The sequence below is a fragment of the Patiria miniata genome, unplaced genomic scaffold, assembly GCF_015706575.1.
Source record: "Patiria miniata isolate m_02_andy unplaced genomic scaffold, ASM1570657v1 HiC_scaffold_20, whole genome shotgun sequence".
Lineage (NCBI taxonomy): Eukaryota > Metazoa > Echinodermata > Asteroidea > Valvatida > Asterinidae > Patiria > Patiria miniata.
The window spans coordinates 21,641,505-21,662,236 of NW_024037059.1; the positions used below are offsets into that span (position 1 = coordinate 21,641,505).

A 20,732-nucleotide genomic window follows, 5' to 3' on the forward strand; every position below is an offset into this window, starting at 1 on the left:
ATGTTGGTGGAAATTCACGAATTTGGTTCCTTTTGTTTTATCGATATAACAGCAAAGGGTATTCACCGTGTTTTGGTAGGCAACTATATTCCATTTTGGCCCATAGATAAAAATTGAATAACTCTTCTCTTTTTGTCTAACAAACTGATCAGTATTCTTCTCCGGACTCGCCCGGGAAGATCTGTTTTTCCAGACGGCAAACACAGCCTCTGGAGGGTACTCAGCCCCTCGCCACGGTCGCTGCTATCCCCGGGCTTGCCCCTCTCCAGTCGTTGCTTCAAGTGGCTCCGCTGAACCACCCAAAGGCCCATCGTCCCCCTCCAAACCTCCCGGACCAGCATCTGGAGCCACGGGACGTATATGCCGCCCACCCCGTGAATTGTGGTTGGTACGGCGCGGTGATCGCGGGCGTGCTCGCCAGCCAAGACACGTGCAGAGAATCACCAATCGCAAGATTTCACAATCGCTAGATGTACTTCAGTTTGAATTATTCAAATCCCAAAGATGGTCTTTAAAAGATTTATACTAATTCATAATGATCGATTTTTTTTACTAAATGAGAAATTGTATTTGTAACGGCTGTGGCAGTGTAGAATCGTTCAAGATGGCTATATAGTGGCATATTGAATTGCTGTCTTCCAGACTAGTTCATGTCACGTGGTTCTCTGACGTACAGCAATCTACCGTGTGTGGTCCATCTTGCGTTGGCGGCTAAGCACATTGCATGTACGCAGCTACCGTTCGCTCACCAATCGCGCGTGTGGGCAGGGTATAAAGCCGTGCCCTCTCCGTGCACGACAAACATTTGGGATTCGAACAACGGTATATTACAGCTTCGCGCTCGGACGGAAACTGGTGATTTTTTTAAAAACTTATTCTGTGGTGTCATCTCTGCCAACACGTCTTTGAACAAATCGTCAACCAGCACGGCTACACAGAGCTTCAAGCACCAAGTAACATCAACACACACACACAACACAAGTAAGTTGGATCATAACATAAATTGGGCTAACTGTGTATCGCTAAAACGGTAAACCAAAAGCAATAACTTACCCTTTCTGACTGGAGCTGAGAAGGACACCCCTTGTCTTTGGAAAGTTTAAACTCGTGGAAACGTTAACGTCAAAGATAACGTCGCGCAATACAGCGTGAAGAATATGCGCACTTGTAAACTTTAAAGCTGTAGGATCAGTTAGTTAAAGTTACATACCGTGCCAATTTAATAACACAATAACCTTTGCTCAAAGTGAAGATAGGACTGGTATCAAATATCCCTGTGAAATAAATCCGCCTGAAATGCCATCGTTTCGAAAAACGAAAACTGTAACATTGACGGTGGTTTCAAAATAGGTTGCCCGCGGGCACACGTTTTACGTGCGTTACGGAACCAGTTACGACTCCCAAATATGTGCATAGGCCTATAGTATACGTGGTCTCGATTTTCTAAAAATGTATAGAATCCACGGAGCTAAAAATTTAACAGGCTTATTTGTTATGTAGGCCTACCCTACTTAACATTTTGAGATTTTTTTGCTTTAAACGAAACAAAAAAATGCGCAGAAGGCAAATGATCGTATTATCTTTAAGAATAGTTCTTTTACGGTTATACAAAAGCATTCGCTTCACCTTATACCTAAATATTGTCGTTAATTTGCTTATCAGTATTTAAGATCAATGCAAATTGTACACTTCTAGTTAGGTATTTGTCTTTTTCTTGTTTTTGTTTATATGAGCTTGTAACACTCTATGTAAAATGGCAACATTGAAATACATGTTATAACTACTTCTAACTTCTGAGGATTTTGATGCGTTAACAGTTTTATTGATATAGGAATTTTGAAGGCATTTTTTTGACAATGAAATCTTTCTTTTAATCACGCATTGACACCCATGGTCTGCAAATGAAGCTTCATCGTCTGAGCTGATTACGTTTCATGTAAAACTCTATGTGATATGGTATAGGCCTATCAGGAATATAGTCCTGTGCTGATGGAAACACAAAGGCAAGCACGATATAGTTGAGAAACTATTAAGGTACACAGAATCACTTGTTCCTCGTGTATTTTTTATCATTTGAAGTAGCAAAATTGCTTAAAATATAGGATGCATAACAACTATCCTGTTGAAGTTTAGCTCAAGCAGTGGCTATGTACTGTACATTTTGAGAAAACAGAGAAAACGCACAGAATAATGTAAGGTCTTTGAACGTGATGCCGTTGCTAACGCCCACGGGCACACTTTTTAAAACCACTTTCAATGGTTGTTTTCTTCGGTCGAAACCATTTCGGGCGGAATAATTTCACATGGTATTTAGGACTAGCCCTTTCATTAGTTTGAGCAAGGATTCTCATGCAAATCAGAGGTGCGTTCCCGGGTAGTAACCTATCTTCTTTATACGTGTCTTTAACTTGATACTAGCCCGTGAACACACATTGTAATGATGCTGAATTATACCGTGGTTTGTAAAAGGCTGGAACGGTAAATTTAATACCGTCAATTTGGGTGCGAAATCGATGCGGGCGATCGATGTTAACGGCTCTTAAACGACAGACCATTCATGTTCATTGGGATGAGGGGGTGTCTCGGGAAATGTGAACAGTTTCCCCTGCGGAATGCGTCATGTTGTATCGTCACTCGCTAGAACTTGAAAGAGTCTACTTTTTTTAATGTGAATGTTGCTTCACAATGGTAATGCATCTTCATGTCGGAATGTTTTTCTTATAGGCGCTACCTCAGATAGGTAAACTTTACGTAGGTTGATCTAACACTATATAATGTATAAGGAAAGTCGCTGAAGTTATTTTCATACTTATACCGCTTTTGAAATGAAATATTTGGAACTCACAACACGGAAAGTTCACTTGGTGAAGTCATTTACGATGAATTCATAAGGCTATACTAAAAGAAAACTGTTGGGCAAAAGTGGATAGGTATTTTGCCCAATGTTGGTTAACATACGCACTACGCTATTAGACAAATTCTTCGCAAAAGTTTTTCAATTTTTATCCACGTAACCATTAATTTCACACATTAATGTTTGGCAAATGACATTGCTACACAGCTTTTGACCCAGTTTTCTGTTTACAGCATGACACGACTTAGTTATACTGATTTTTTTTGTATTATACTTGCGCCATTTTTGTCCGGTAGCATAGATATAATATTGGTTGATATTTGCAAAACGCAAACAAAAACACATCAAATGCGCAGTTCAGTTTCATAATATCCCCTGAAGACTTAATTTGACTGTATTTCAAAATTATTGTACAAAACATGTTTCGGTATATCTCATTTTCCTTATTTCTTAAGATATTTTCTCGGAACGTGACCATTTGTATACTGCTGGCACGCCGCCCAAATAAAAACAAAACACTAGATTCTCCTCAATTTGTTGATGAGATAAGGTCTTAAATGACCCTTTTTTATTTAAGGAACGTCTCAAGTTTTGTTGGATGATCTAGGCCTGGTTTGCTGTTTATCCTGCTTTATGAACACAGTTGACTTTGCCTACACGTGTTGCCTGATCACCGTTGACTTTTTGTTAATTTTTCCATGAAGTGTCGGCATTACGCCCTCTGGATGTTTTGTATGTAGTTTAAGTTCCGATATATACCAGATAGAAAAATATATCAGATATCAAATTTATACTGTTTCGCCAAAGGTCTTGAAATATTTATTGAACTTACACCTTGTTTTCACTAGTATCATCACGATGCACGTCGAAGCCCCCTTTTGTCCCATTTCCCCCCGTTGCATGAAATCAAAGCACGGGATGAAATAGGCCGCTTGAAATGCAACGCTGCAACCCGATCCTGGTAAAACATGAGTCTTTACTCACCTTAAAGTGTTTGTGTGTGTAATCTTCCTTTTACGTCCACGTATCAAAATGCACTATGGGTCGTGAGGGCATCTTTGTAGCCCTAGATCGATAACACTCGACACGGTAAAAAGCTGCTCGTTTACTGCCCTTCAACTCATCTCGTTATCAAATTACACCTTTTGAGTTCAAGGACATAGATGGGGTGATATCATGTAACCGGCTAACCGCCTCGAATATTAAAGTTGTTATGATTTGGAGACAAAACAATCCTCTTAAGTCGATAGTTTTTTCTTTCTTCCGAAACCTGTGGACCCGGTTCCATTACAAATTACAACTATGGTAAAAGTTTTGCCGAAGACTTACATTCATTTCCGGGCATTGGAAAACAAATATACTGAATCAAGATCTTTGTTAGATACTAGATTCAAGATAAATCAACTTCTGGCCGAAATCCAGTCCATTCTTCAACGCGATATTTCGGACAAAGTACCATGACAATATTGCGGTCACTGCGCGTATCATCCACCTATAGTTAATGAATTGGTGTACTTAGTCTCCCAGTGAGTCGTAAACAGGATTAACCCTCATTCCGCATGTTAGTTCCGATAGAATGTTCTTTTTTTCCTGATCTCAGTGGCGCATTCGAGGGAAAGTGATTTAGAAGTAATTCGTTGGGCCAGCTGCCCAGTGACATGCACTAAGCACAGGGAGCATTCGCAATCTACTTGTCAGATCGCGTTGCATAAAGATCACTAACTTCTCCCAAGCCAGCCGTCATCCAGCACAGTTCCCCCTCTTACTTTTTTTTCAAGGGAGCGCTAACAAACGCTAATGAAGATTGGAAATTGATGGTTGTGACTTTCAAGAGAAGGATCGTTTGGTCCAGCCAGGCTGAGCCGATGAGATAGAGGGCCGGCCATTGGGATATTGGACAAGAAAGTGGAGGCGGAGTGGATATAACACGGCAATCCCTGGGTGCATTAGCTCGACGTCGGACCGTGTTTTCTAATTGATGAAAGTTCGCCGGACGCGTGTTGTGTACGTGTATCGCGTGGGCCTCTTGCAATGGAAAGGCTTTAGCAGCATGCGGAGTTGACAATGGCGATAAATGACAGTATTCGTGACAATGACAAACATTTCACAACGGGCATATAATACAATTAGACGTACGTTATGATGCAGTTGCAAGGTTAGATTACAAAACCTATAAATACCCTCCTTCCCATTAGTGGACGTTGGCCTAATGCACCGACTTCAAATTAATGGAGCATTTGGAAGCTTTCTTGAATTTGAAAAAATTGACAAGTGTTCATAATGGATCATGGGGAATAGTTATTTTAATATGAACATCCGCGGCGCTCTTTGTGACGCCCACATTAACAAATCGCACGTAAGGTTGTATGAAATTTTGCCATCTCATGTGATCGCGTTTTTTGTTTGTCCTTATTTGGCAGATGCATTCGTCAACAGCGGTTACCCTGGCAACGTGTCTGGTTATCGCAGCAATTGTCACACAGTCAGGTAAGTCAGCCATGATTCACATGTATAAGGTACCATATGTCCCTCCACCATTCTGTGTGTTTACGGCATTCGAGCAAACGCTTTGAGTTGCAATGATAGCGTCTTTTATTACACGAGTGTTGGATTAGGGTAAAGTCCGTTGCTCGTGGACACAAGTAAAACAGACAATGCCGCTACCGATATCCATATGATGAAAAACACAATAATCGGGCGTGTTTTAAACTGCAATTCCCACACATGCAAAAGAAACCATGAAAGTGTTTCTCATGTGTTTGTTCTTAGTTAAGGTTATTTCTGCCTCTTCATGCAGAAACGATCATTCCCATCAAATTCCCAAACTGAAATTCAAAGAAACCCTTTCAGCTTGATAATCGGATCACAAACGATCCATCATGAGAAAGTAAACTCATACAAAATTGCATTTTTAAAATCATAATTCATTAGTTATTTGTATGATTTTATATTCCATTTTTTTTTTACAAAATTGTAACCTTATATAGAAATATAATATCTAAATTGAAGGGTGAATCCCGTGGGGAATGAAATGACGTACCCCGGGACCAAACGTTGTTTTTTAGTCGGGGAATTCGGCTTATTTTTGGATGGATGTGAGGCTAATTGATCGAGTCTTTGGCGGCGGGTATTGTTACTCCAGTCTGCGTCGGATAGCTAAGACATTTCTTATGCGCCCCTGGACAAGGAGGATAAAAATGATTTTAACAGCGATCAAAACGGAAGAATCGTATATGACGTCAGTATCTAATGTCAAAATTTGAGATTATGAAAAAAAAATGCTTTTAGACTGTTTTTCCTTTTTGTAAATCCAAAGTGTATTTGTTAAGTCCCAGTGCGCTGTGAGGTCACTTCATTCTCAGGCTCGCACGAAGGAGAGGAGATTCCTGGATGGAACATAACTTCAACATTTAACTCAAAATAAAAAACACGTTTTTCTTTTAATTTAATGCTTTGTACTGAAGTATTCGATTGTTTCAGGTTGTCTTCCACTAGCTCCTGTTTTCCTGGTTCAAGTTTACTAGTCAGCTTTCTCTTTTTCAGCTATTCAGGTTCTTTTCCTATCAATTACTCCTTTTTTTGCTGCAGTTTCATACACAAATCATGCGTCTTTAATTGTATTAAAAATCCGAAGAAACCGGGAGGTTTTAGCGTGTTTATACCTTGAGGTCAACCGATTTAATCCGCAGACGAACATGTCTTAATTCATGCAAGAAATTGATGCTTTCAAAACATGATATCGTACATGGCGCCCGGGGCAAAGATGGCCTTCAGGAATGTCATATGATCATTTTTCTGTTCTTTTTTGCGGGAAGGTGAAGTGTTCCGGACACATTCACCGTGCATGTTCCTGCCAGGAAAGGTCCGTGCTTACATTGGCTTTCCACCGCACGGTGGTACCCTCTCGAAGAGGCAGGATGGATTTCAATAGTAGGTATCGCTACTGATACCTAAGACTTGTTGCACTGCTCGGGAACATGTACCGCATCGTGCTTTTGGCACGCCTGGGGCTAAGTCTGGTACCAAGGGTCTCTGTTCGTATTGTCTGTGTAAAGTAGTAAGCGGAAGTAAAGCCCACGGAACTTCCAGATCGGGCACCGGAAGGCGTGAGTTCAAAGTACGTTTACACCGAGGCTGGTCGATGAGAACAGAGATGAACTCGTTGAAAATCTGTTCAAAAGTCATGAAAAATTCTCTCGAGCAAGGCTATCTTATATCACCTAGAAATCTATTTCCCCACTTTAACTTGGTGTAAAAACGTGTACGTCAAGGGATTTAGTTTGTGTGTTAAAATACGTGCGAAGCCGGCTCATTGGATTTTACTTACATTTAAAACTGACTACGCTCGACTGAGCATAGCAAAGCTTTCTGGAACTGGCTACCCGCGACCCTAAGAATTGGAATGTTGCACTTGCGTGGACCTACTGATATCCTGCCATTGGCGCTGCTCAGACAAATTGATTGTATTTATATTAATCATTCAAATCATAGAAAGAGAAAAAAGGTTAGGCCTACCTTAATTTGAGACTTTTGTTGTTATCGACTCAGTCGGGTATGGTACAAGCTGACACATAATAAATAGATGAAGATACATTGTTAGATTTTATTTGATCCGAATCGATTTTTATTTGCGGTGTCCTTTATCATCATAGCTTTTCGTTATTGCGATTGGTTTTGTTTGGGCTTTTTTTTTTATTGTTGTGGGTATGATGGTTGTTATAATTAAATAAACAAAATGAGATTCATAATTATTTTAGAATTATAATAAGCAATGGCTAGCTACTTTGACTTGGACAAATTCTTGTGAACAACTTGACGAAAACAGAGCCGTTTCAAATCAGAACGCTCAGAACAGAAGGCCAAACTTCAGACAAAATAGCAAGGTCAACATATTCGACAGGAAGAGTGAGTGGTTACATGAAACCTTGCATGTGTGCTGCTCGGCCACTGCGGCATTAGTCAGCGAGTGGCTCCCGACCGCGCTACCGGGCTGCGTACGGCGGAAACATATCGGAAATCCCGCTGAGCCTCTTAGAAGGCATGCTCGGAGTGAAGTGGAAGGTCAGTTAGACTTCGGCCGTGATCGATCAGTCTCTCGAAAATCTCGAATTTTTCTCCATAAATCTGCTGAGAACGAGATATCTGCTGAGAACGAGATGTTAGTTAAAAGGAAAGAAAATTCGCAAAGAGTTGTATACGTGAAGGTTAACCAGACTTTGGGAGAAGTATATTTTCCTGTTAAATAAAAATATGACTATATTTTGTTTGATTTAAGGAAATTTTATGAGCAGCTTCAGCTTTCTGTATTGTTACACGTCTATGTTCCAACACACCTATGTTCCGACAGCCCTATGCTCTGACTGCTCATAACCCTAACCCTACCCTTACCCTAACCATATACTCTCTCAATTCCAAAGAGTGAAATTAGGGACTAGACGTTTTAGAGTAAAAATCACTCTCATTTTCGATTGACAGTCTGAAAAATGAACCACTTCAGTCGAAGCTCAAGTGAAACCTCGATCTTTATGATTGAAGAAATTTCACACTAAAACGTCTAGTCCCTAGTTGAATGTTCACTCTTTAGAATTCAAGAGGGTAACCCTAACCTTAACCGTAACACAATCTTATATGCGGGTTGTCGGAACATAGGTTCGTCGGAACATAGAACAGTCAACGTCTGGATTGCCAACTGATCACGTAAAAATGTGTACAGAATTTTGCATTCTTGTATCTTGTTAAAGAGCTACTGTGATGTTTTCATTTTTTCCGTGGAGGGATCGTATACCGGCGTCATGGGTTCGTTTATATAGATGTATACGTGCTCACGAGACAATTTTGTTTTGCGAAATGCTGGAATGTACCTCATCGTGAAGTCAGCGAGTTCAAAATGCCGGTAATTTGCCTGGCTTCTCCCCGTCGAGGCAAGATGGCGAGAGTGCCTGTAAGCCGGGGGGAGCCGGGCCATTAGAGCGAGAAGTGTTATTACGAGTGGCGATTAGCCATGCTGTATTGATGATGTTACGGCCGCAGTTTCCAGTAATCATAATCGCTGAGATGTGACAATGTAGCCCGCGGGGAAACCACAGCTATAGCTAAAATGAAAAAAATCCATTGTGACTCCTGCGACTACAGAGTGTTTCTGCGAAGTTATAAATTGATGTCGTGCAAGTATAGAAGGGTTTAAAAGCATGTAAACATAAAATAGGAGAAGTTGTTGATCCAGGAGCATCACTAGAAAGATATTGTGGACAATTAAAAAAAGTCTATACGTTCATAGAGCAATGGAAACAGACATTCGAATTATTGTTGTTATTCAGAGAGTGAATTATTAATATTGTGGCTGGGGCTTTATCAGCAGGTTTTGACGTATGTAGCATGTCGTCATTGGACAACATGTTTACGTCGGGTCAATACTGCAGAACTCCAAAAAGTGCAAAAACGTACGTAACGACCAAGCAAACAAGTTACAAATGACAGACGTCATTTCAAAACGCAAAAAAACTGGATCCTAAGTGTTTTGAACCCTTCGGTACTGCATAGCAATTCACGAATCGGCTATTACTGCGGTTATTATGCAGGCAACCACAGGGCTGCGAGACGCTGAGTATGTACTCGTACGGTTGCCGAACTTGGAATGGAGCAAAAATGCGTTCCACACTTGCGGTCAATTACCGTCGAATGCGCTAATTCTGATGCACAGTTTCCGTTCCGCAGTCAGGACAAGAACACTTAGGCAATAGCCTATTCTTTCTTTCTGTTGCCAGAATGAAGTTCCTTTTTTTTTTGGCATGCCTAATGTATTGTCTGCCCCAGAGCGCATTGCCATTTTGACTGAAAAACAATATCAGAAGTGATAAAAGCAGTACAGTTGCCCCCTAACAGACTGCAAATACTATCAGTCTAATAAGAAAGCGGTGTTCTTGCTTTGAGCAATTTCCAAGCAGAGAGAGAGAGAGAGAGAGAGAGATAGGGGGGAACTTCGTTACAAACATCCTTCACCTTTTTCGGATGATTTACATCATAAGATGAAAAAGTGTATCTTGGTTCGAACATCGAAATGCCATTGGAGTTGCTTACAGTCATCACAATTCATCCAGTTTCAAAGGCATTTTCCTTTTCATTTTCCGTTCCCGGCTATTTCCGATGCAAAGGGCTACTTGTGATTGACACGATTTCAGTTCTGTATTTTTCTGACATAAATATTATTAACTGTACTCCGCGCATGCTCATTTTGAAGTCTCATCACAGGGAAATCACAGCATGCACACGATCGAATGATGGAATGGAATGATAGAATTTTACACAATTACTCAACCATACGCAAGCACGTCCCTTTTCAACTGTCGTTTGTCGATTCCAATTTCAAATTAAGAAACAAATATTCATGATTTGACGAGCATGTCCCATTGAGGGTGAATTCCTATCAATGATATTGATTCTCTCGAGAAAAAAAAAATTATGAAAAGAAGATCAATATTCCGAGGTTCATATTTCTTTTTTTCTTTTTTTTTATGTAATGTAAAAGATTCTTGACTAACCTTTCCTGGTAATAAGAACCAACAGAGTGGCCAGCCTTTGATGTAAAATGTCAATACCACTTCCATTCAATGTTGCGTTTGACAGGTGCCAGACTATGTTAGGTTTTTCCCAATAAAATAGTGTTTGAAGTTCTGGAAGAACATCAGTGACCTATATGGAGCTTGAGTCTCCATAGAAATCTCCAGCAGTCGAGGCCGAAGATGTAGGCTAGGTTTAGAGAAAAGCTCATCGGCCGGAAAATGTGACCAATTTATTCGGTGCAAAAAAAAACCCGCACATCAGACAACGAAAACACGCACAATAACAACGCCAAATACGATTCTATGAAATATACTTATAAGTGTATGCTTTAATAAATAAGACAAATTTAAAGTAAAATTGCATGCGTCTCCATTCAGAAGGTGATAAAGCCCTTATTACCATGGCAACACAAAAATATGTACCTCTTCTTCATAATTATAAACAGTTTATTTACCATCCCGATGATTTTAAATTAGTCAATTCAAAATTGCATGAAGTTTAGCCTAATTGAGCTCTCACCAGATACCTAGAAAGTGAGACTTTTTATTGACTGTGAAAGTATTTTAAAGAAATGCTTTCCCTGGTTCAGAATTCTCGACATTACAATCTAAACCAGCTCGCATTTTCTTTTCTTTCATTTTTCCCTTTCCTGTACAGCCACTGCACTAGCCTTCCAGGGTTCGCAAGACAGAGCGAAAAGATGTAAGTATCAACATAAGACCGACCTCAATTAAATATCCTTGTAGGGTTTAGCAAATCACTAACACGGATTTATGCATGTGTGGGTACACATCCGTCTTTACCTCCGCACGAGAAAAAATACCGAGAGTCGTTGGTTTGCAGGGTTTCTCTCCCCCGGGCATGTGTCAAGACGAGGAAGCATTAGTTCTTCCTTTCGGAGGAATGAAAAACTCTCTTCAACTGGCCGCTGGTTACTGTCTTTTTTTATTTCTGCATCCGAGATGCGCAGTGTAGGCCTACCCATTAGCCGCTAGTGGGCGAGAATATAGATTGATAGAGTGCGGGAGCTCATTGCTGCTGATAGTTCGCGCTTTATTGGTAGTTACCCTACACTGTTTTGCGGCATTATTGTACATTACGTGATAGTGCTTCATCAGTTATCTTCGGTAGATAGCGCGGACCGAACGCAATATGACAGTGCCTCGAGCGCGCGCGATCCGCGTTGTAACTTGAACCTCGGCAGTCTCTCTATACAAATTCCCGATCGTTAGTGTAAAACAGCAACTCAACACAGATATTGCCTGTTAAATGAAATAGGTCATACATCATCATTTCCCCTACACGTCTTGCTTAATAATGACATAAGGTCACGGCAGGACATTCCGATGAATATCAGTGATTATAAAAACACGACAGCATTATTGTGCTAAATTCCAGGGCACGAATAATTGATTGATCAAAATCTAACTAAGTGTATACTCAAAGGCGTTCTGTCGTTGAAAGATTATACAGAGATTAAACATTATTTGGTTTAATACATGGTCGATATAAGCGGAAGCCGAAATGCTTTAGAGAACCGACAGATTAATTATGTTAAGAAAACTGCTCCAGTCAACCATTGAGTCCCAGTTTCAGGGTTTATTATTAGATTGTAAGTTATCAGTCCCGGTATAATGTGCCAAGAGATCGCCAGTATATTGTGCGCCATTACTCATTTTTGTTCTGCCGATACCATTACATGCATGTAACTCACACAGAGGCAAGGAATGATACATTTTCGCCTAGATGAAGATGTAATGAAAACGTAAAATATACATTTAAAAATAAAGGCTAAAATTGACCGATATGATGAAAAAAAAGTTAAATTCTCTCCTCCTTTTTTTTTCATTTCCACAGTGTTTTGGGTGGACAAGAAAAGTGCCAATGAAGGTGAGTGCATTATCCAAACCAAAGAATTTACCCTTTACAGAGAAAAACAGTGAAGTAATATCGGTGATATTGTTTCAAAAACGTTTCTGGTGTCTTTCAAAAAGTAAAACGTTTCCGAACGCCAACGCACTACGTTGGACATCGCAGTTTTCGGCCTTGAAAATGCAGGAAACTGAACGATTGATTCAAAAGATTTTAATGTATCACATTTTGCCAACGGTCATAACTACAGGAAGTGAGTCCATTTCGTGAGTGCAATAAAACAATCTCGTAGGTCGGAGCCGAGTTCCTATAGTGACGAACACCGACAGCCGATAGGGCAGTATCCTGGGCTGACGTCAATTATTACGCGCCCTGCACTTTTTGGTGAGATGGGTATACGCAGATTTTGTAATCTTTGTCTAAAGCGGAAAAACTTTGAAATAAATCTTTTGATTGGAAGTAACAATTCGGCAAATTAAACAAAGTGCACGTCTGAGTCCTTTCGCAAATGGCTCAGAACTGTTTTGGGCAGAGCCTTTGTCCTGCATCAACTATTCAATGTCAGAAGAAGAAAAAACAGGAAACACGTAAGTTAACGTCAAACGCGAAGTACATAATGAGCTAGAAATCATTTCGAAAAAAAAAGAATTATTAAAACTTAATATAATCTTAAAGTGTTTGAAATGTTTGCTATTTAAGCTATAAGAACAAGTAGCCTTGGAGTTCAGAGGCACGGGGGGAAATGCAGAGAATGTCTCCCGATTTAAATATTTTATGCAATAGAGCGCGTTAGTATCATCTAACCACTCGCTGCGAAACCAAACACGGTTGAAACCCGAGACAAAATTGCCAAATTATTTCCGGTTTTTTCACGACGCTGTCCCCGGTCCCCGTCCTGATTTCATTACAACTAGGCTCCTCGACTTGCTACAGGTGTATTCCGTTGCAGTTGAACAACTTTTACTATATAAAAATGCTCGGCATCAAAAGAAAGTCCAGGATCTCAAATACGCTATCCATCCTGAGTCAATATTCGCAAGGCTGCTGATGTGCATTCATTGCGTACGTGAGCATTCAAAATTTAGAAACTGGCCGTGGTATATTATCCAATACCTTATCTGTTACTGTTTAATGGAAACTCTTTTATGTAATATATGATTGGATGACAACATTTGATAGTCTCGCGCCCACTAATTTCGTTGCAAATTGACTCCCAGAAAAATCTCTAAAGTTCACCGCGTCCAATCAAATTCATACTAACTAGTGGCCTTGCGTTCGGTGTAATAATCAATAGTGGCTCGCTGCGCCGAGCTCATAATTATCTTTGGATACGCTACACGAGACGAACGTGGGTGCGTTTGGCCTCATTGCAAAACCGTATACTTGCAAAATTCAATTTCGAAGACAGTTGATAAACTGGTGGGGAAAAAAGCGTAGTTCGATTCCGTGTTTCCTCGCCCCCTCCCCGTCTCAATTTCCCTGCTTTTCAAAATGACACCATTGTCACCGAGACGGCCCCTAATGTTTTACAGCTGGTTTTGCAAGACCTCTGGGTTTTACCTTTGGGCCTCTGACTACATTTTCAGGTATAAGGTATTGGAGGCAGGAGGGGAGAGGTGTAATCTCATCTCGTATTCATTGTGAGGTCTTTCTCTTTCTTTCTTTTTCCTTGCACAGATAACACAGTTCTCGTCAGAGCCTCCGCTGCGGACGATATAGCCGGTAGGTATAGAATAACCTGATAGCTAAGCATGATGACAAAAACTGCAAGTAGGATCTGAATAAAGTCTACTGCAATATTTAAAACTCTGTGTTGTTTTGAACTAGTCCACTTCAAAAGCGAGGTGTAAAGGCAACACTTAAGGCCATTCACAGCTCATTTGTACATCCAAACATGTAGGTAAAAACTGAACTCAAGTTCATTTCAGCACTAAAATCAGCATGCACTGCCCTTGTGCTTGTTTTGTACTTCCCGAAATTGACGCAAATTGTACCTATAGGTTAAAACGGCAGATTAATCTCGGATTTATGAATCACTTTAAGCATTTTATATGTTGACCAAAGGCAGTGAAAGGGAAATTGTATTCGAATTACACAAACGTTTATTTGTGTACATTGATTGGCATAGTTTTTCCAAAAAGTGTTTTATTGGCTTTTCAACAAAAAGTTGCAGAGAAAGCTTTTGTTTCTGTTCCGATTTTTTGGGGGATTTTATTTTTTGAAACACATATAATGGAAAGTTCTATCGTCATGAAACTTGGTTGATGCGTAGATAATGGTACTAGTATGCAATCCGTTAATATCATCAACATTTTGTTGATGTTATCCAAGTGCTGAGAAGTCTTTAAACCGGAAGTTCTATGCCAATCAATACATACAAAAAAGTAAACATTCGTGTAATTCGAAGAAAATATATTGCCTTTGGTAAACGATAAAAATGCTTAAACTGATAAATTAATTCGAGGTTCATCATTTCTGCCATTTTAACGGTGACTTTCATACATGAACTCGAACAACGTTCAAGGAAATAGTGTCAAGACAAACGCCAAGCCTGAGTCTTCATTTTGTACATGAGTAATGACTGAAACAAACCGGTCACTTTTTAAACAAAAACACTTGTAATTTCTTAGAGAATGACGTCATCATGACGTCACACTTGTATACACATCTCTGTATCAGGACTGATTGTTGTTCCAAGGTTTCAAGTTCATGTGTGGTTCCGTTTGAAAGAAAAGCTGAGAACTATTGTCCAGAAAAAACAGCACAGAAAAAAAGAACGAAGACAAAACCAAAGGGCGATGGGGGATAGAGCACCAATTCCCGTCACCCATTTCTTAAGAACTAGAGTTTTTGGGGACAATGATAATTAAGACCAGATCAAGTCCATACCAATAAGGAATACGAAGGACATTTGACGTCGTGAAGCTTAAATTCGCTGTAAAATTTCGCCTGATCGAGCCTCAACTTTGGCAAATTCACAGCGCAAGTAAGGAACCCACCCGCCTTTAGGGACACTTATCAGTTTGTTAATTTGGGTTGAACCATTGTACTTGGCCTCTATGTCTAGTTTCATTCGTGTTGACCTGAACGGGGTTGCAGAACTTTCAAAATCCAATCTAACCGGTTTTCGTAGAAATAGCAATACGCACTTCCTCTTGAGTAAACTCCGAGTCCATGACAAGTTGGCAGAGAAAATATTTCCAGAGCATTTTGTCCCTTGAAGTCGTCCTTCCTGATGGAAACGCAAACGACGGTTCCTATTTTACCTCGTTCAGATACCGCGGTATGCTTTTAGAATTGAAGAGTTGGGTTTGACCTGTATAGAATAGGTAACGATCGAGAGAGAGAGAGTGGTACATTTGACGCAGTGTCATTAGTATGGCGATCGCCTACCGACGTAAGGTACTTCCGACTCGAGGCTGTGCTCTGACCGTGCAACCATAACAGGCTCCCGCAACGTCCACCCGTCCCCAAGAACAACATCCCTGCTCCCTTGTCGGTGGACCCGGGGGTGAATGGAGAGCATTTAAATGGACCGGAACAAGCTATGTGGACCACTTGTGACTTGTCCCCAGAGCGCTGTGGTGTTTTATGGGGCAAGGTTTTCGGGCCGCGGCATGCACTTGACCGCGCCGCAGAGGTGACGACCCCCCACAAAATGAACAATCAAACATGCACATCAGCAGCTTTCATTCAACGTGCTCAACGCGCGTTCTCCTCAGGGTGAACTGAATATTGGGGTTATGTCATTTTGGGGATGGATCACCCTCCCCGTGGCATGCCTTTAAGAGATCATTACATTCAAAGCAAATATTCGGCATTTTTGGTGAATAGGTTATAAGCACTAATTTCTGCATAAAATGAATTCATTATACATGTAGTTCTTGTCCCTCAACGTGAGTGGAGTACTGAAGTGACAAGCACTTGAACAAAGCATATCATGACAACAGACTGAACAATATTAGGCATCGTCCGCTGCGCAGGTGGCTATCAATCCCTGAAACCAATGACGGGCTATAGACGCGTCATATGCAAACGCACGCGTATCGGACATTTTGTGGACCATGTTGGACACTAATCACGGTTGTGATTGGTCAAAACGTCATAGGGCGGGGCTCAGTGTATCGATTGGACCTATCACGGTAATCGCGTCAACGCAGCTTGTGAAATATTGTCCAATTACATGATATACAAATGGACGCGGAACGCACAAAATCCGAGCCAAACAAAAGTTAGTGTACAAAAACTCCATAGGGTTGTCTGAGGGGCGTGGCTAGCTCGCAAACGGCGATAGGTCAATATCAAACCCGAAGCGGATTCTTTTTATTAAATGCCTTTTTTCCCCATCTTTTCACGTGTTTCGTACAGAATGCTTCATTGCTGAATGCATCAAGAAACAGCTAAACTGTGAGATGATCTGCGGTGTCGACAGACAAGACTGCCATTCGCTCTGCAAAGCCAAAAAGGACGCGTGCGCCACAAACTGCCTAATGGAGAACGCGGCTAATGACGTCATGAGCCAATGAGAGTCGCCAACCAATCACAACAAACGAACTGGCTACACTTTTTGACCGATAGAATTGATTGAACCAACCTGTTTCAATGTGTGACACGACCTTTTTTGGACGTTGGCTGAGCGTTTATTTTAATACGGCCTTTAAAACTTATCCGCCCTTCTCTTAACTTAATTATTTTTAAGAGCCCATCTTGGTTGTCCCTTAGATGTAGAGCAACACGTACTCGAATGGCAAAAGTATACAATGGACTTTATTGACATGTTTGCTGAACTATAGAGCTCATTATTTGTAATAATCGAACGTTGCTATCCCGAAGATATTTTTTAAGTATTGACAATGTGACTTCTTAAGAACAAGATACATGTGTATTTGGCAAACAAGAGGCTTTTAAAACTAACGCGTTTGTGTTGAGTAAACGTGACTGAACACCCTGATTTAAAGTGTAAATAAATTGTAATTATCTTGCATGTATAGAAGCACCGCCAGGCCAATAATTGGTGAGCTAGAACGATTATGCAACAGCAGACACTACTTCGTGAAATGATATAAAGTAGAGACGTAGGCACAATTTAGCATGCACTGATATTTTGTTAGCAGTTTGCCACACAATTATAGATTGCACGCTTGTAACATGCTTTTAGGCCCTAACACAATCCGTTAGTGAAAGCAAGCACAGCAACGAACGGAGGAGTGATAGAACATGTTGAAATTTATCTTATTTTGGTTCAATTTCTGAACGGAGGTGTATCGGGCTGAGCTCTTGCTGTATTTACAAAACCATGACCATGATACTGCCTGTCTGTCAGCCATTTCGTGCAGTAGCAATCTTGGTCTAGCTCCTATAGGCCTACGGCGTTAACAGACATTCGTATGGTAAGATCACCCAAAGCATCAGACCAAGAAAACACTCGCGATTAGCTATGTAATTTCACGTTTATATCGAGGCATGTCAATTTGTTTTTCTTAAATCTGTATCATTTTGAGGTTGGGGTAGACAACCTGATTTTTACGAACATAATTGCAGAAAGAATGCTTATCAGTGACGGTTGATGTTAACGAACGTTTTGTGATCATGTTTATTAAGACATAGTGTTCCTTAAAATGTCGCGATCTATTTCTCAACAAGTCAGTGCTTCTGAGCATCAAAAATAATCTTGAATATCGCAACAACAACAAAAGGAAAACATTTTTTGGGAGTTGCAGTGTGATTTTGTGACGTTATAAAAGCAAACATGTTATTGGTCTTTTTGCAATAGAAGAAGCTTTCTGTACAAAGCCGTTCGATACCACATATTAAACTTTAAAATGTAATGTTAATTATTAACTTTCCCTTTTCTTAGCTATTCTTAAATATCCCCAATCCTTTTTGTGTTTTCCAATAAAAACGATTCATGCTACAGCTAAACAAAAGTGAAGAAACTGACGAGTACATAGCCACATCTGTTCTTTCATTTATTATTGGTTGGTAAAGCTAATTGGTGATTCCCGTTGACGAAAGTAGATAAGAGAAAGACTAAAATAGCTGTGTGAATAGGAGACTGAGGGGTAAAACAAAGAGCATCTTACCTATAAAGCAAGATCACATTATAGTACACTCCGAACACGCTGTCATCGACATTCACGGAGCCCCTTCAATAGTGAAAGCATCGTGTCCTTTATCTTTGTTGGCATTCAAAATTGCCGCTTGAGGACGCTATACATGTACATACAATTTGGTGCATAATCTTTTTGGGGGTGTCCACAAATTAGATTTTTTTTTTTACCAACGGAACTCGGCTAGAAATAAGTATTAAAGGGAAGATACAACATTTGCAAACATCAAAAAACGAAATGATCAAATTATCACAAAATATTTTACTGGATTGTTAGGGAATGACTGTAAAAAGCATCCTGTAAAATCGTGGCTCCTGGCGTGCTGAAATTTTCAAGAAAACTTCTATTTTCCAACGCTGGTCGGCCGACCAGCGTTGGAGAAAACTGGCTTTTCTTCAAAAACTGCTCCAAATTGTTCATATTTAGTTATTCTGCACTTTCTTTGCAATTGATTACACACCTGTGAATGGGTTTGGGCCTGCTAGACAGATTCTTTGGCCTTACAATTCCCCAAAGTCTACAAGTTGCTCCATTTCATCTTAAGTGGGGTCAGGGAACCAGACTACAAGAACATGGTTAGTTTTCTTGGATTTCCAGCATCTTCAAACCCAAAACGTGAAGCAAGTCAGTTTAACAATATTTTCTGTAACACACTTATCCTCCAGATCCATTTATTTCTGAAAAAAGTGCAGCAAAAGCAAATGTTGTACATTCCCTTTAATGGAAATATTACAGCTGTTTATTTTTGTTTAAAGACTGCGAACTTGAATTTTAAAAAGAAAAAGCTTCCCGCGTCGATGACTGCCACGATTTGTTACCAAACATGCATTGTAATTGATCAAGTGATTGTGTTTTAGTGGATTAATAGGTTTGATCAAAAGAAATATGTTTTGATTTACAAAAAAAAATGCATATTTTTAAACAATAAAATTACCGAATTAAATTCATGATTTACAATATTTTTCACATTGGTCGCAAGAGCAACCGTGGACATTGACCCAGACAAGAGTTAGCAACGTTCACCACAATCATTTCACGCCGATCGGGAAAATAATTTCGGATCTATCAAATATTTTACGGGGATGCGGATACACAACAGGGTAATGTTTCAGCTATACGGAAGGCGAATCCTGGTAGAAGCATTACAGGGCTAAGATATAGCGTCTGGGACACATTTTGTCCCCGGAAAGCTCTGAAATCTAAGGATGCCCCTAAATCATCAACCTGAAGTTTCACCATGCCATGTTTTCTTTTAAGTGCACTCCAGTCTTAAAGTAAAAAAACAAATTGCAAAATAGTATTTTCAATTGCAGCACATCTGTCGGTACCTCCAAAATGGCGTCTTAACAGCGCCCTCATTTGCCGAAAAAAATATATTAAAAGTCCGTTTTGCCCTGACCCTAAAACAGCAGAGGGCGGTGTGTTCAAATTGCTGTTCAAGTCTGGCATATTGTTTCCAATTCTGTCTTTTAAAGACAGCTGGAAAGCATTGTTCCCATGGGCGTAAATCCCGATGGGTGTGGGATAAAACTCCGAACCCCCCCCCCCCCTTTGACCCAGAGGTTATTTTATGGCCATTGGATCACAACCCCCCCCCCCCCCCCCCCCCCCCCCCAAGTTCGAGACGAATAGCAGTTTAACAGTGCAATTATTGGACATAAAGTGCAAATACACTGTACATTATATACCGGAGTGGAGCACCATCTACCTCTAGGGGCACTGTTCAAAACGGACTATCACGGACAATAGGTGGCGCTCTTTTGCCGACAGGACAACGATTTTGCCGTTTCCAGTGCAAGTTGAGCTTATTATGTTCCAGACGTCGGTAGAAATAACTACAGGTAAAGTGTGTGGCCGGGGGAGGGGTGGGGTGGGGGTCGACACTCGGGAGGGGAAGGAGGTTCGGCGCCTCCCTCCCCCCCCCCAATCCGCCGGTGATTGTATGATTACAGAGACATTTCTGATGAACAGCAGCTTATCAGCCCTCCAATCTAAACTGTACGCTTTTCACGCGTCGGAGTTTCAGGACTTTTGTCCATCTTCATCCCCGGCCCCCGCCTTCATCAACACAAATCTACGTCACTGACATTGCCCTGGAGATGTACTCTTCAGGTCTTAAAGAGAAAATGACCTGGATTAATGTGGTTTTTTTTAATAAATCAAATTTGATACAGCACTGAAGTTGGGCCTAGGGCCTATGTCTGAAAAGAGCATGTTCTTCCGCTCATCTGAAGAAAACCCTGAAATTGGTTTTACTAAAAAAAAAAAATTTTATAGCTATCCACGGAATGCCATTGGAAAATGGAAGCTATTGAGCTGAGACGGAAGCATTATTT

The 20,732-nt window shown here is 40.5% G+C and overlaps 1 protein-coding gene across 1 annotated transcript; it reads left to right on the plus strand.

Moving 5' to 3' along the window:
• The first annotated feature begins 4,895 nt into the window (after nucleotides 1-4,895).
• Nucleotides 4,896-18,224, plus strand: LOC119729377. The gene is made up of 6 exons (XM_038201997.1): nucleotides 4,896-5,009; nucleotides 5,275-5,341; nucleotides 11,072-11,116; nucleotides 12,272-12,304; nucleotides 13,964-14,008; nucleotides 16,655-18,224. The coding sequence occupies exons 2-6, from the start codon at nucleotides 5,275-5,277 to the stop codon at nucleotides 16,810-16,812; spliced, it is 348 nt and encodes a 115-aa protein (XP_038057925.1). The 5' UTR covers nucleotides 4,896-5,009; the 3' UTR covers nucleotides 16,813-18,224.
• Nucleotides 18,225-20,732: the final 2,508 nt, after the last annotated feature.